The sequence below is a fragment of the Papaver somniferum genome, chromosome 3 (genome assembly GCF_003573695.1).
Source record: "Papaver somniferum cultivar HN1 chromosome 3, ASM357369v1, whole genome shotgun sequence".
In the NCBI taxonomy this organism is placed as follows: domain Eukaryota; kingdom Viridiplantae; phylum Streptophyta; class Magnoliopsida; order Ranunculales; family Papaveraceae; genus Papaver; species Papaver somniferum.
Window position 1 is genome coordinate 28922088 of NC_039360.1, and position 14198 is coordinate 28936285.

The 14198-nt window shown below is 37.5% G+C and overlaps 1 protein-coding gene across 1 annotated transcript; it reads left to right on the plus strand.

Annotated features, from left to right (window-relative positions):
* Window positions 1-853: 853 nt before the first annotated feature.
* LOC113359216 (B3 domain-containing protein REM20-like) lies at window positions 854-2512 on the plus strand. Its single transcript, XM_026602888.1, has 3 exons — window positions 854-862; window positions 985-1014; window positions 2159-2512. Exons 1-3 carry the CDS (start codon window positions 854-856, stop codon window positions 2510-2512), a joined length of 393 nt encoding a protein of 130 aa, XP_026458673.1.
* The last annotated feature ends 11686 nt before the right edge of the window (window positions 2513-14198 follow it).

Consider the following 14198-nt stretch of genomic DNA (forward strand, 5'->3'; position numbering starts at 1 on the left):
AGAAGAACCCATTGTAAAAAATGAAAACTACAGCCACACCCATTCTTACACTTTTCCCTATTGTGAAACCCACACGCGTGAAATATCACACACGCACCCAAAACTGCCATGAAAATTATTCTGTCAACCAGAGTTTTCGAAATTACGTTTTTTTTTATTTCCCAATTTAACCTCACCAAACAAAACCTCAGTTGTTCACAACTTTTGTTTCAGTTTTGAGAAATTCAGTTTAGAGAGAGACATTTATAGCTAGGCGATTGAGAAGGAGAAGGAGATAGAATATGAGCGAGAGCTGAGAGATTGAATTATTGAGAGTTGAAGAAGGAGATGATTTGGGAGATTGAATTTACTCAGCGAAGATACTTCAAGCTTTAGCCTCACTTTCAGTTTCTGAGATTCAGTTTCGAGAGATTGGTAGCTCAGAGATTGAGAAGGAGCTGATTGAGAGATTTTATTTTACTCTGAAATTCAAGCTTCGGGTTCGTTCGAGCTACATTACAATCTTGATTTTTATTTTTGTTTAATATTGATTCGATTCTAGGTTTTAGTTTCTGTAAGCTCTTTTAGGTTTCCGAAGCTTAATTTAGGTTTTCGAATCGGTTTTTAGATCTTTTAAGATTGTATTTGATTTTTTTTTTTTTTTGATTTTTTAGTTTCTGAAATTGTTACGATCAATGTAGATATTTTTGATTCGATTTCATGTTCAGATGTTGATACACCAATTTTTTAGGTTTTTCTTCTGTTCTATTCGATTTTTCATTTGATTTCTTTTTCCACTCCTATTTTTGATCTGTTTTCTGTTATGTAAAGATATTTTATTGATTTTGGTATCTTGTTGATTTCTGATCTGATTATGGTTAATGTAGATTGCCTTTGCTATTGTTGATTAGATCTTTTAATTTTGAGTACCTTTTGAGTAAGAATTCTTGTGAAGCAATATACAGGATAGATATGTTTGATTTTTTCTCTTTTGTGTTTTTGCAGGTTGAAATGCCTGCTGCTAGTACACTAGCTGTAATTCACTACTTTAGTGAATTCTTAGCACATCCTGTTGATGTCAACACAACTCTTGAGACTTTGAAGACAGTCGTTTTCCATAAGTGGACTCGTTTACTACCTCATCATGTCAGATTTTCTTTTAATGATGGAAGCAAGTTTGTGCGAGTTGATTCCGATGTTCTGCTTCAGTGTTTTTTTTATCTCGTTGCCATTGCAAAGTTCAGAAGAGCTTTGATTTACTTGTTGAAGTTGGCACCAATTCTTCCAACAGTCGTAGTAGAGCTTCATCAAATAGACGTGTAATAGAACCTGAACCAGAAGAAGCTATGGTGAATTTCCTTGAAGATAGTTTTGTGCCTATTAACAAGGTTCTTAGGACTGAAGGCTGGTATAAATTACTTGGTGATGTTGATAAAGTTTTTTTTTTGGAGGTGTAGCAGAGGTGCGTATTGCAGTAAAAAAATATGAGGTAAAAACTGGGCGTGTTCTTGTATATACTAAGAATGAACCTAGCAGGTTCTATGCAAAATGCTATAACAAAAAATATCCGTGGGAGTATAAGGTTTGTGTTGTTGATGTTGAAAACAGGATGCTTAAGGTTTAGAAAAAAACATATGGCGCCTTAGGCGCCTTTTCTTCTAGGCGCTAGGCGTGCGCTTAGTACGCCTTTTACAACATAGGTTGGTATGATCATAATTTTAACATTTTAAATGAACCCCTCAATTCCCGTACTTGTTCTAGTCTACTTGTGATCTTGCAATTCGCTCGGAGCAAGAGTATGTCAGAGGTAGAGAAGACAGAGAGTTGAAGAACTGCAACAAATTAACACTTCTTTTCTCATCTGTTTTGAAAGAAAAAGGGTCGGAGACTTTCTTCTTTGATATTTTGTTCAACAGATGAGTTGGATTCGGTAGGGAAAGACTAGTGTGAGTTCATCTTCAATCATAACTGGGAACTATGAGTTCTTCAAGCTTGTTCTTAACCCTCAGAGCTCTAATCGACTGGTACATCTCTTTACCCTAGTACCCCCTTTCAGTTTGTATGTCTATATCAGTGTAATGTTCATAGTTTAGGACTGCCCCAAGTTGTTAATTTACTCTTATTGCTTGTGATCTTGTTGTATTGAGATTTCTGTAAACTTTCTTGATCTTTGTTGCAGAAATTCCCGGTAGATTTTGTGCGAAATGTAAAATGCCCAATCCCTACAGAAATTTCTTTAATCGGTCCAAGTCGGAATGTTTGGAAAGTGCAGTTAGTTCAGGTGGAGAATGACTATTTCTTTGGACAAGGATGGTCAGAATTTGTTGTTGACAACCACATGAAGTATGAAGATTTCTGTGTTTTCGAATACGTTGAGGAAAATAAGTGTCAAGTTATAATCTTTGATTGCTCAAATGGATGTGAAAGCCAAGCTGCATTTCATGCCGTTCCGAGTCAAGCATCTAGTAGTACTCCTGCTGCAGCAACAAGCAAGGGGAAGGAGAAGGCAGTGGAGGATGAAGGTCTAGCTTGAACCACATACAGGACAAAGACGCGACATCACAGATGATGACTCATTTGTTCCGAGTCGAGCATCCAGTAGTACTCCTTTTGCAGCAACGACAAGTAAGGGGAAGGAAAAGGCAGTGGAGGATGAAGGGAAGGAAAATGCAGTGGAGGATGAAGGTACAGCTGAACCACATACAAGACCTTTTGTATCACAAAGACGCGACATCACAGATGAAGACTCATTCATCGCGTTGGATGCAGCATTGGGGTTTGAATCCAAAAATCTGTCATCCCTAATGCTCATGCGAGCCTCCCATGTTTACACTGATTTTTGTGTGGTCAGTTTTCTCATTTTCAACATAATTTTTGTCAATTCATAGCATCTCTCTATCCTGTTTTCAGCCTCACATCTATTTATTTGTCAATGCAATTGCAGTCATTGCCCATCTCATTCTGCAAGGTGATTCTTCCTCCAAATGGTGAAGCTGTAACTGTGTTTGTGAAGGATCCTTATGGACGAGCATGGCATGTAGTGATGGCCGCGAGTGAAGATGGTTTATTTGCACAACTTAGTACTGGGTGGCGCGACCTTTCCTACGCCAATTACATCGAAGCTAACGATGTGTGCATCTTTGAACTTGTTAAAGAAGACGAGCTGCAGTTACCTATTTTCCGGGTCGTAGAAGAAATCAAACCTCTGATTAACTGGTTGGAGTAATCCAGAAAGTTGTGCACTACTACTAGTAAGATGTGTATTAACCGTTGGTTTCTAATTTTCTTGTTCAAACTCTTGAGATTATTTTTGTGAAATCTCAATACTTAGATATAAGAACAAAAACTAGACTACGCAATTGACAACCAACCTAGTTACAAAGTACTATGGATACTTCAGGAAGGTCATGAGCCGGTGGCTCGGCAAAGTGGAGGTTATCATCACCGGTAAGCTTTCTGGCAAGGTACTGGAAAGGTCTCTCAAAGTTGTAGTTTCTCTTTGTAGATGTCTCGTAGTATTGAAGATTTTTCTTCCTGTGGAATGTAACATGTTTTGCTTTCACTTGTCTCTTCTTGACATCAACCTTGTTTCCACAAAGGACAATTGGGATATCCCCACAGACCCTGCAGTTGCAACCACGTATCAATTTTAATGCATTGAATCTTATAAATCAGAGACTCCAACTGACCAAAAACAGATGACACAAAACCTGCGGAGATCTCTGTACCATGCTCGGACATTCTTGAATGTTGAACGGGCAGTAACGTCGAACATGATTATTGCACAATTCGCATGGAAACTGCATGAAACCGAGAAATTCAAGCTAAAGATAAAAACATAAAAGAGAATAGGAAGAGGAGAGAAAATTCTTACAAGTATCCATCTCTAAGGCCACCGGACTTGTCTTGACCAGCAATATCGCAACAGTAGAACCTAATTACTCCATTGTTAGTAGTAAAATCCAATGGATGAACTTCTACACCAATTGTAGCTGCAAACGAATATCAAGAAAATCTCGTCAATAAAATATACAATCAACCAAAGATCAATTACTACTATTAGATCAGACAAAACTGGCCACTTACGTTCGTAATTCTTCTCGAATTCTCCAGTAAGATGTCGTCTGACAAAAGTAGTCTTTCCGGTTCCACCATCACCAACAATCAAAAGCTTGAAATGTTGGAATCTTGCAACAATTGAAGAAACGTCAGATGTATCAAACAATAATATAAAGAACAGTATCAAACAACTCTACCATGAACAAATTGATGAGGGCAGAATCACAGGTTCAACAAGCTGTCCTTAACACATTAGTTCGCGGGTATACTCTGAAGTAATGCTAAACCCCAACGTGCGAAGATGTGTCCAGGATAAGACTGCCCGATATAACTTGAGTTAGCACAACGCAAGTTACCCACTCTTGAACTCAGCAACAGGGATGGAAGCAAAACGCCGCACAAAATATAAGAAGAAGAAGAAAAGTAGACCTAGAGATAGTCGCTGCTTGTGTGTTTTTTAAAAACAGAATTTCGAGTCATATTTATAGGAAGAGATACTTGCAAATCAAGTTAGGTTTTTTTTTGTTTTCTTCAAAAACAAGTAAAACTCGTAAAAGGAATTTCCCACAAATAAAACTCTTAAAAAATAATTTTGGAATTAAATTCCTAAAGAAAAAATTCTCCAAAAAGTAAATCCGAATAGGAAAGGGACTTGGTGCATGGTATACGCGTATATCGCATGGGTCAAAATATGTATTTTTGCCCACCCGCTCCACCCACGTTTTACAATTCATACATAAGTGTATGATTATATAGTGGAGCTCCTCTTTAGTTTTCCACAATGTGGGACTAAAGGTTCCACTTCATTCACCCAAAAATGAGTGAGTATCCTTAGACCCTTAGGTCATTAGATCAAACCATACCAAGACCATAAAATCTTTTTAATTAAAACTCATTTTCTCCAACAATCCCCCACATGAATGAAATATCGGAAAACGAAAAAATCAGAGTAAGGAAAATACCATTTAGGCAAAGGTGTCCATGAGGTCTTGAACCTTGCTTAGTGAGAAGTTACCGGAACTACTAGCTAAACAGTGAACGCGATGTCTTGAACTGCTAGCGTTTGGTGTAGTTCAAATAATATCCACGCATGATATCCTCCAAGTGTTGCTAAGTTCGTGCCGTTTTGTCCATTTTGGCCCTGGACATATCCTGTTTCTCAGAATGCTCTAAAGAATTGGCTCCATTCTCATAGGAAGCGACCCACTTCCTCATTCAGATAGGTGAGTTCCATCAAGAGTGCTTACTGCTACACCCCACTTCAATCTTAAATTGAAACTATAGAACTCATTAAGACTTAATTAAAAGTCATCCTCCACATGCAGTCACACTATCACATCAACACCATAGGGAAGGGACAGATAATAAAATTATCTGATAGTGTTTACCTTTAACTACCACAAATTAGTTGTCTCATTCGAAACCTTGATCTTGGAATCTCCAGTCAGCAAGGTTGAGTATCCTTCATGGCAAGTTTAATTATTTGAGCCTAAGCCCCATCCCCTTCGATGCTTTACTAACTATCTCCTTGGACAAGCCTTTCGTCAAAGGGTCCGCGATATTCTCCTTGGACCTTGTCCAATCTATGGAAATAACGCCTGTTGAGATTAGTAATTTCAAAGAATCATGTCTTCTACGCATATGTATAGACTTTCCATTGTAGAAGCTATTTTTAGCTCTACCTATTGCAGATTTGCTGTCACAATGTATAGATATAGCTGGCACAGGCCTATGCCAGAGAGGAATATCTTCTAAAAAGTTTCTTAGCCATTCGGCCTCCTCTCCTGCTTTATCTAACGCAATAAACTCCGACTCCATAGTTGAGCGAGCTATACATGTCTGTTTGGAACTCTTCCAAGATACAGAGACGCACCTGCTAGAGTGAATACATATCCACTCGTAGACTTAGACTCCTCTGAGTCTGCTATCCAGTTCGCATCGCAAAATCCCTCAAGGACGGCCGGATACCCTTCGTAATTCAAACAAAAGGTCATTGTGTACTTCAAGTACTTTAGCACTCTATTAAGTGCATCCCAATGTTTCTGCCCTGGATTACAAGTATACCTGCTTAACCTACTCACAGCATAAGCAATGTCTGGTCTCGTACAATTCATCAAATACATCAGACTTCCTATGACTCTTGAGTATTCAAGTTGGTTAACACCTACACCCTTATTCTTCATGAGTTTGCAAGAAGAATCATATGGAGTGCAAACAGGTTTACAGTCAAACTGATTATATTTCTTAAGTATGGATTCAACATAATGAGACTGACTCAGACTATAGCCATTAGAAGTTTTTCTAATCTTCATCCCTAATATGACATCAGCGGGGCCTAAGTCTTTCATGTCAAAGTTCTCATTCAACATTTTCTTAGTGGTATTAATAACATCCATGTTTGTACCTAGTATAAGCATATCATCAACATACAAGCATACAATCACACAGGCATCCTTGACAAGTTTAGTATAAACACACTTATCAGATTCATTAATTCTAAAACCACTAGAAATCATCACATGATCAAATTTCTCATGCCACTGTTTAGGTGCTTGTTTCAATCCATACAAAGATTTCTTCAGTTTACAAACCTTCTTCTCACAACCTTTAACTATCCTTCGGGTTGTTCCATATAAATTTCTTCATCTAATTCACCATTCAAAAACGCTGTCTTTACATCCATTTGATGTATCTGTAGGTTATGGACAGAAGCTATAGCAATTAACATCCTAATGGAGCTAATTCTACTTACTGGTGAATATGTATCAAAGAAGTCTATACCTTCTATCTGTTTATAGCCTTTCGCTACCAACCTAGCCTTGTATTTTTCAATAGTTCCATTTATATTACGTTTTCTCTTGAAAATCCATTTACAACCTATGGCCTTAGACCCTGGAGGTAAATCTACAAGTTCAAAAGTACCGTTTTCTCGAATGGAATCCATTTCACTAATTGAAGCTTCTTTCCACCACGGAGCTTCAGGACAAGTCATGGCTTCTTTGTAAGTCTGAGGATCAGACTCGGCTAGGTATGTAATGCAACCAGGATAGGTTTTCATAGTTTTAACCCTTTTACCTCTTCTAGGTTCTATTTCTGGTTCATCTTCCTCTAAAGGTAATGACTGACTGGATGATGTAAATTCTAGGGGATCATCTAAACATCTCTTTCGAGAATCACGTTTCATAGGAAAAACATTCTCAAAGAACTCAGCATCCCTAGACTCCATGATAGTATTCAACCCTATGTCAGAAATTTCAGAACTCACAACCATAAACCTATGAGCACTAGAATGCTCAGGATACCCTATAAAAACACAATCAACGGTTTTGGGTCCTATCTTATTTGTCTTAGGAGGAGGGATGGCCACCTTTGCCAAGCACCCCCACACTTTGAAGTAATCATAAGATGGTTGTTTACTTTTCCATAACTCATATGGACTTTTATCTGATCCTTTAAAGGGTACTCTGTTCAGGATGTAATTGGCTGAGAGGATAGCCTCCCCCCACAAATTCGAAGGTAATCCTGAACTAATCAACATGGCATTCATCATATCCTTAAGGGTACGGTTCTTTCGTTCAGCTACACCATTGGATTGAGGTGAATAAGGGGCTGTAGTTTCATGTATTATCCCATGTTCTTCACAGAAATCTCCAATAGGAATTAGATACTCACCACCACGGTCAGACCTAAAAGTTTTAATGGTAGCATTCAATTGGTTTTCAACTTCACGTTTATATATCTTAAAGGCTTCTAAGGCATTGTCCTTCCCTCTAAGCAAATAAACCTGACAGTACCTCGTACAATCATCTATAAAAGTGACAAACCATTTCTTACCACCTCTAGTTTGAACTGACTTCATGTCAACTACGTCTGAATGAATCAATTCTAAGGGTTTAGTGTTTCTCTGGACATTCTTCCTGAATGATTTCTTAGCATGCTTAGATTCTACGCAAATCTCACACTTATAACTTTTATCCAAAGTGAATTTGGGTATGCAGCCTACGCTAGCCAGTTTATGCATTGATTTGTAATTTACATGACCAAGTCTACCATGCCAAACATTCGATGACACACACATGTAAGCAGAAGAATCATTCAATTTCACTTCAGGACAGGTTACATTAAGTTTGTAAAGACCTCCAGTCTTATAACCCTTACCCACATAATCATTGCCCTTAGTTACTATAAGTTTTCCAGACTCAATTGAAACTTTAAAACCCTTATCATCTAAAACAGAACAAGAAACAAGATTTTTGCAGATGTCTGGAACATGAAGAACTTCATTCAATGTGAGAGTCTTGCCAGATGTGAGCTTCAGACCGACCTTTCCTTTTCCTGCAACCTCTGATGCAGATGAGTTACCCATATAGAGTTTCTCGCCTTCCCCTACCCTCTGGTAGGAGGTGAACAGGTCTCTGTTCCCACAAACATGCTTGGTAGCTCCAGAGTCTACCCACCAGTCCATCACATTGGTCACCAAATTAACTTCAGACACTACTGCAGAAAACTCGTCCTTGTTCTTTTCAACCAAGTTAGCACTATCCTTTTTGTCCTTACGATGTCTACAGTGAACTGCCATATGTCCAGTAACTCCACACGCATAACAAGCACCCTTAATTTTAGTAATGCTAGACTCTGGTTTTCGAAACATACCTTTCTTGGGAGGACCACGCTTAGAGTTACGATTGTTACTCTCACCTTTTCCAGCTTTGGAAGATCTGTGTTCAGTCATATGAGCTTTGTTACTCATGTCCCTTGCAGAAGACACGTTCTTATCCTTGGTGCACAGCATCTCTTCCACTTGAATTTTCTTTCCTAATTCAACCATGTTGATCTCGCCAGTTTCATGTCTTAGCTTTTTCTTGTATTCAGACCAAGAAGATGGTAACTTCTCAATTACCGCAGATACTTGAAACGTCTCATCAATGACCATACCTTCAGCAAGAATCTCATTAATGATCTGTTGAAATTCGAGAAATTGATCAACAACAGGTTTATCATTCGTCATCTTGAAGTCCATAAACTTCGCCACCAGAAATTTCTTGCTCCCTGCAGTCTCCGCTTGATACTTTGCTTCTAACGCAGTCCACAAATCATAAGCACTGAAATTTTCTTTAGCATTGTAAAAATCATACATCGCATCTTCCAAACCATTCATGATATGATTTTTCGCCAGAAAATTACACCTCTTGTTATACTCGATCGCCTCCTCAGTTAAACCTTCAGCATTCATCAATTCAGCATGTGGAACAAGTACATAATCCAGTTCATGATGGCTTAGATAAAATAGCATCTTGGATTGCCATCTCTTGAAATCCTTTCCGTTAAACTTCTGTGGTCTTTCAACATCGTTCTTTCCCATTGTTACAAGGAATAGTAATGTGTTAAGATTGTTGGAATCTTGCAACAATTGAAGAAACGTCAGATGTATCAAACAATAATATAAATAACAGTATCAAACAACTCTACCATGAACAAATTGATGAGGGCAGAATCACAGGTTCAACAAGCTGTCCTTAACACATTAGTTCGCGGGTATACTCTGAAGTAATGCTAAACCCCAACGTGCGAAGATGTGTCCAGGATAAGACTGCCCGATATAACTTGAGTTAGCACAACGCAAGTTACCCACTCTTGAACTCAGCAACAGGGATGGAAGCAAAACGCCGCACAAAATATAAGAAGAAGAAGAAAAGTAGACCTAGAGATAGTCGCTGCTTGTGTGTTTTTTAAAAACAGAATTTCGAGTCATATTTATAGGAAGAGATACTTGCAAATCAAGTTAGGTTTTTTTTTTGTTTTCTTCAAAAACAAGTAAAACTCGTAAAAGGAATTTCCCACAAATAAAACTCTTAAAAAATAATTTTGGAATTAAATTCCTAAAGAAAAAATTCTCCAAAAAGTAAATCCGAATAGGAAAGGGACTTGGTGCATGGTATACGCGTATATCGCATGGGTCAAAATATGTATTTTTGCCCACCCGCTCCACCCACGTTTTACAATTCATACATAAGTGTATGATTATATAGTGGAGCTCCTCTTTAGTTTTCCACAATGTGGGACTAAAGGTTCCACTTCATTCACCCAAAAATGAGTGAGTATCCTTAGACCCTTAGGTCATTAGATCAAACCATACCAAGACCATAAAATCTTTTTAATTAAAACTCATTTTCTCCAACATGAAACTGGGAGGATCAACAGTTCTTTGGCCTGGAAGTGCCTAATCGCAAACAAAACAGAATAAGAGTTTAAGGAAAATGCGAAGGGAATTGATCTTAGACAAAAACCAAAAACGAAAACATACCATTGGTGTAAAGGATGATTACGAGAGATCAGACTTCTTGGTGTAGGAGGAATTTATAAGTGAGAAAGATTTACGGATTTATGTAGGAGTTTGGTATTTATATGTTTTTAAAGCTGTTCTCTCAGAAATAGAAGGCTTTATTTTGACGCGAAACAAAATAAAGAAACAGACTACTGGCGGTTTCCTAAGTTGCATCTGATTCAAAATTCTTATTTGTTCCAAAATAGGTGGCAAATTTGCCCATTCAATAGCTCTCCGCATAAACAAAATTCCCCGTGAAATTCCTGCACAAGAAGCCATATCCTACCATTTCTGAATTGCCTTTTGAGGTGCCAGCACAAGCAAAGGAGAGAGAAAGGAAAAGCATGCAACTTAAAGAAACATTTTCAGTTAGGGGTTAACAACGTAGTGTTGATGGTGATTATTACAGAGAAGAGATCAATCAATTACAATGAGTTTCATTACAGAATACAGTTGCAATAATGACTGTATTTAAAGAACTCTCTAACAACTAATGACCGACATATATACAAGTAGGAACTAAGTGTGTGATATAACAGAAACAGAACAAACACGTGAGTGACACCTTGTGCCAGCATGTTAACCTACACCACTATCTTCCTTATCCTGCACTGCAGAATACTGACTTGATAACTCAGTTATTCTGCTATTATCCCCCTCAAGCTCACGGGCAATGCAATAATCTTGAGCTTGGATCTGAGTGCAAGAAATCGAGGATCATGTAATCCTTTTGTAAAAATATCAACTAGCTGCTCTAGAGTATGCACATAGAAGACATCAAGAGATTTTGACTGAACAAGTTCTCGAATAAAATGATAGTCAAGATGGACATGCTTTATCTTGGAATGCAGAACTGGATTTGAAGCTAAAGGTATTGAGCTGATGTTGTCAAAAACCAGTTTAGGAATCCCATATATAGGAAAGTGTAAATCATTTAAAATGTAACAAATCCATACCATTTCTGCTGCATTGTGTGCTAAGGTTCTGTATACAGCTTCTGTACTAGAACTTGCCACTATTGTTTGCTTCTTAGAAGACCAGGAAACATGTTGGACTCCAAGAAAACACAATACCCTCCTGTGGATCTTCTATCATCTATATTATCAACCCAATCGACATCCGAAAATCCAAGAAGAAAAGAATCACCTTCAGTGAAATGAATACCACACTTCAATGTTCCTTGAGATATCTATAAATTCTTTTGGCAGCCAGTAGATGTTCAGTTCTAGGATGTTGCATGTACTGACAAACATGATTCACTGCAAAGGAGATATCAGGTCTGGTCCAAGTGTTGTATTGCACTGCACCTACCAAACTTCTGTACTCAGTAGGGTTATCAAGAAGTTCTCTAGAAGTAATACTAAGTTTGGTGGTAAGAGAAACAGGTGTCTGACATGGCTTAGCACCTTCCATGTGATGTTTGTGAAGAAGATCAACTGCATACTTGGTTTGAGTGAGATACAAAGAATCTGCAGACCTGTGAACCTCCAATGCAAGAAAATAATGCATATCTCCCAAGTCCTTTAAAGGAAATAATGCCTGTAATTTTGAAATGACATGCTGAACAAAACTAGAGTTGGAACCAGTGACCAAAATATCATCAACATACACAAGAGACACTGACAATTGAGTCCCTTGTTTATGAACAAATAAAGAAGGGTCATCTACAGAATTCACAAAATACAGATCCTTTAAAGCTGTACTTAGCTTGTCATACCAATCCCTTGGTGCCTGCTTAAGACCATAAATGTCTTTGTGAAGTAAACAAACATGATCTGGTTTAGAAGGATTTACAAAGCCAGGAGGCTGAGTCATGTAGACTTCCTCTTGCAAATCACCATGGAGAAATGCAGTACTTACATCAAGTTAGTGCATTTTCTAGTTATATTGAACAGCCATAGAGAGAATAATTCTAATGGCAACTGGTTTTTCCACTGGACTAAAAGTATCATCAAAGTCCAAACCTTGTTGTTGATGGTATCCCTTAGCAACCATCATGGCTTTATATTTATCAATAGTACCATCTGGATTATGTTTTAGTCTAAAGACCCACTTGCAACCAATGAAATGTTGAGAAGAATCAGGTTAAACAAGAGACATGTATCTGCTTCCATAAGTGCATTGTATTCTGATAAAGATGAGAGTCTTTAATCCTTCATCTTGTTAGTAACACCTGTACTCTTGGTAACATGACAACTAAAGCAGCTGGTAATGGATGCTTAGTATCAAAGTGAGATTTTGGTGTAAAGATCCCATTTTTACCTCTAGTAGTCACGCAATGATCCTTTTTAGTAATATGAATGGAAGTAGAAGAAGGTAAAGATACTGCAGGTGAAGTTTGAACTGAAGGTGAAGGTGAAAGTTAATCCATCAGAAGGAGAGACAGAGGAAGCAAAATAAGAATATGGAAAAGAACTTTCATTAAAGGAAACATGTCTGGAGATGTAGATTTTCCCTGAAATGGGGTCTAAGCACCTATACCCTTTATGGTGTAAGCTATATCATATAAAAATACATAGTTTTCTTCTTGGTTCAAGCTTGTTTGTGGTGTATGGTTTTAACCATGGAAAACACGCACAACCAAAAGCTTTCAAAAAATGATAGTCTGGATGTTTGTGAAATAAAGTCTCAAATGGTGTATTGAAGTTTAGGGATCTGGTAGGAAGCATGTTAATTAAGTAATTGGCAGTCTGAATGGCCTCAACGCAATACTTATTTGGCAAACCAGATTGGAGTAAAAAGTTCTAGATCTAGAAGATGTTAATGTTTGACTTCTGCCACACCATTTTGCTCAGGTGTATTAGGACAGCTAATCTCATGAGTAATCCCTCTTGAGGATCAATATTGAGCTAGACAAGTGTTTAAGAATTCACCACCATTCTTAGTTCTAATGGTGATAACTGAATGTGAAAGTAACTTCTCTATTCTAGTGACAAAAGATACAAAAGCATGCTTGAGATCATCTTTAGTGGTCAAAGAAAGAATCCAGCAATATTTTATGTATTCATCAATAATGTTTGCATAGTACAAACTGCCAGATACACTTGCAACATGACAAGGACCCCAGAGGTCCATGTGTAACAACTCTAGAGGTTGTTGAGCTAATGTAGTGGATAGTTTAAATTGTAATTTTTGAGATCTACATAACTTGCATTCATTACAAAAAAAAAGGCTTATTAGAAACATTAACTAGATTAAAAGTTTTACAAATTTTCTGAAGAGTTTAAAATGAAGGATGGCCAAATCTCTTGTGAAGAAAAACATGATCATTGATGGTGGAGGAATATCATTATGAGATGAATGAAAGTTGATAGGATATTATCCATTTTTATGTGGACTTTGGAAAAGAATCTTCCCAAAGGTCTGATCCTTCACAAAGAAACCATGAGAATCAAGAGTTAGAGAACAATTATTGTCTGAAGTAAATTTATGAGATGATAAAAGATTATGAGAAGCTTTTGGAACAAGAAGAATATCATTTAAGATAAAATGATCATTAACAGTTCTACTAGAGTATCCTGTATGGGTTATAGGCATACGTTCTCCATTTGATGTGTTGATAAGTTCAGTACCATCATAGGAAGTAGCTTCTTGCAGCAAAAAAACATCTTAAGTGATATGAATGTTAGCTCCACTGTCTACAATCCATTCATCTTTGTCAAATATAGCTGCTGCAGCAAACATTGCATTGAGGTTTGTTGGTGGTGGTATTCCTTTGTAGGAGAAGTTCAATCTTTGAGTGCATTTAGGAGCAAGATGAGCGTCAGATAGACATATCTGACAAGGGATAACTTCATTGGTAGAATTACCTCTTCCATAAGAAGGTCTTGCAAAA

What these genes read in the sequence shown, in the direction of transcription:
- LOC113359216 (XM_026602888.1), top strand. An exon ending in CTGCTGCTAGTACACTAGCT is followed by an intron (nt 1,015 to 2,158) that starts GTAATTCACTAC and finishes TCTTTGTTGCAG; the next exon opens with AAATTCCCGGTAGATTTTGT.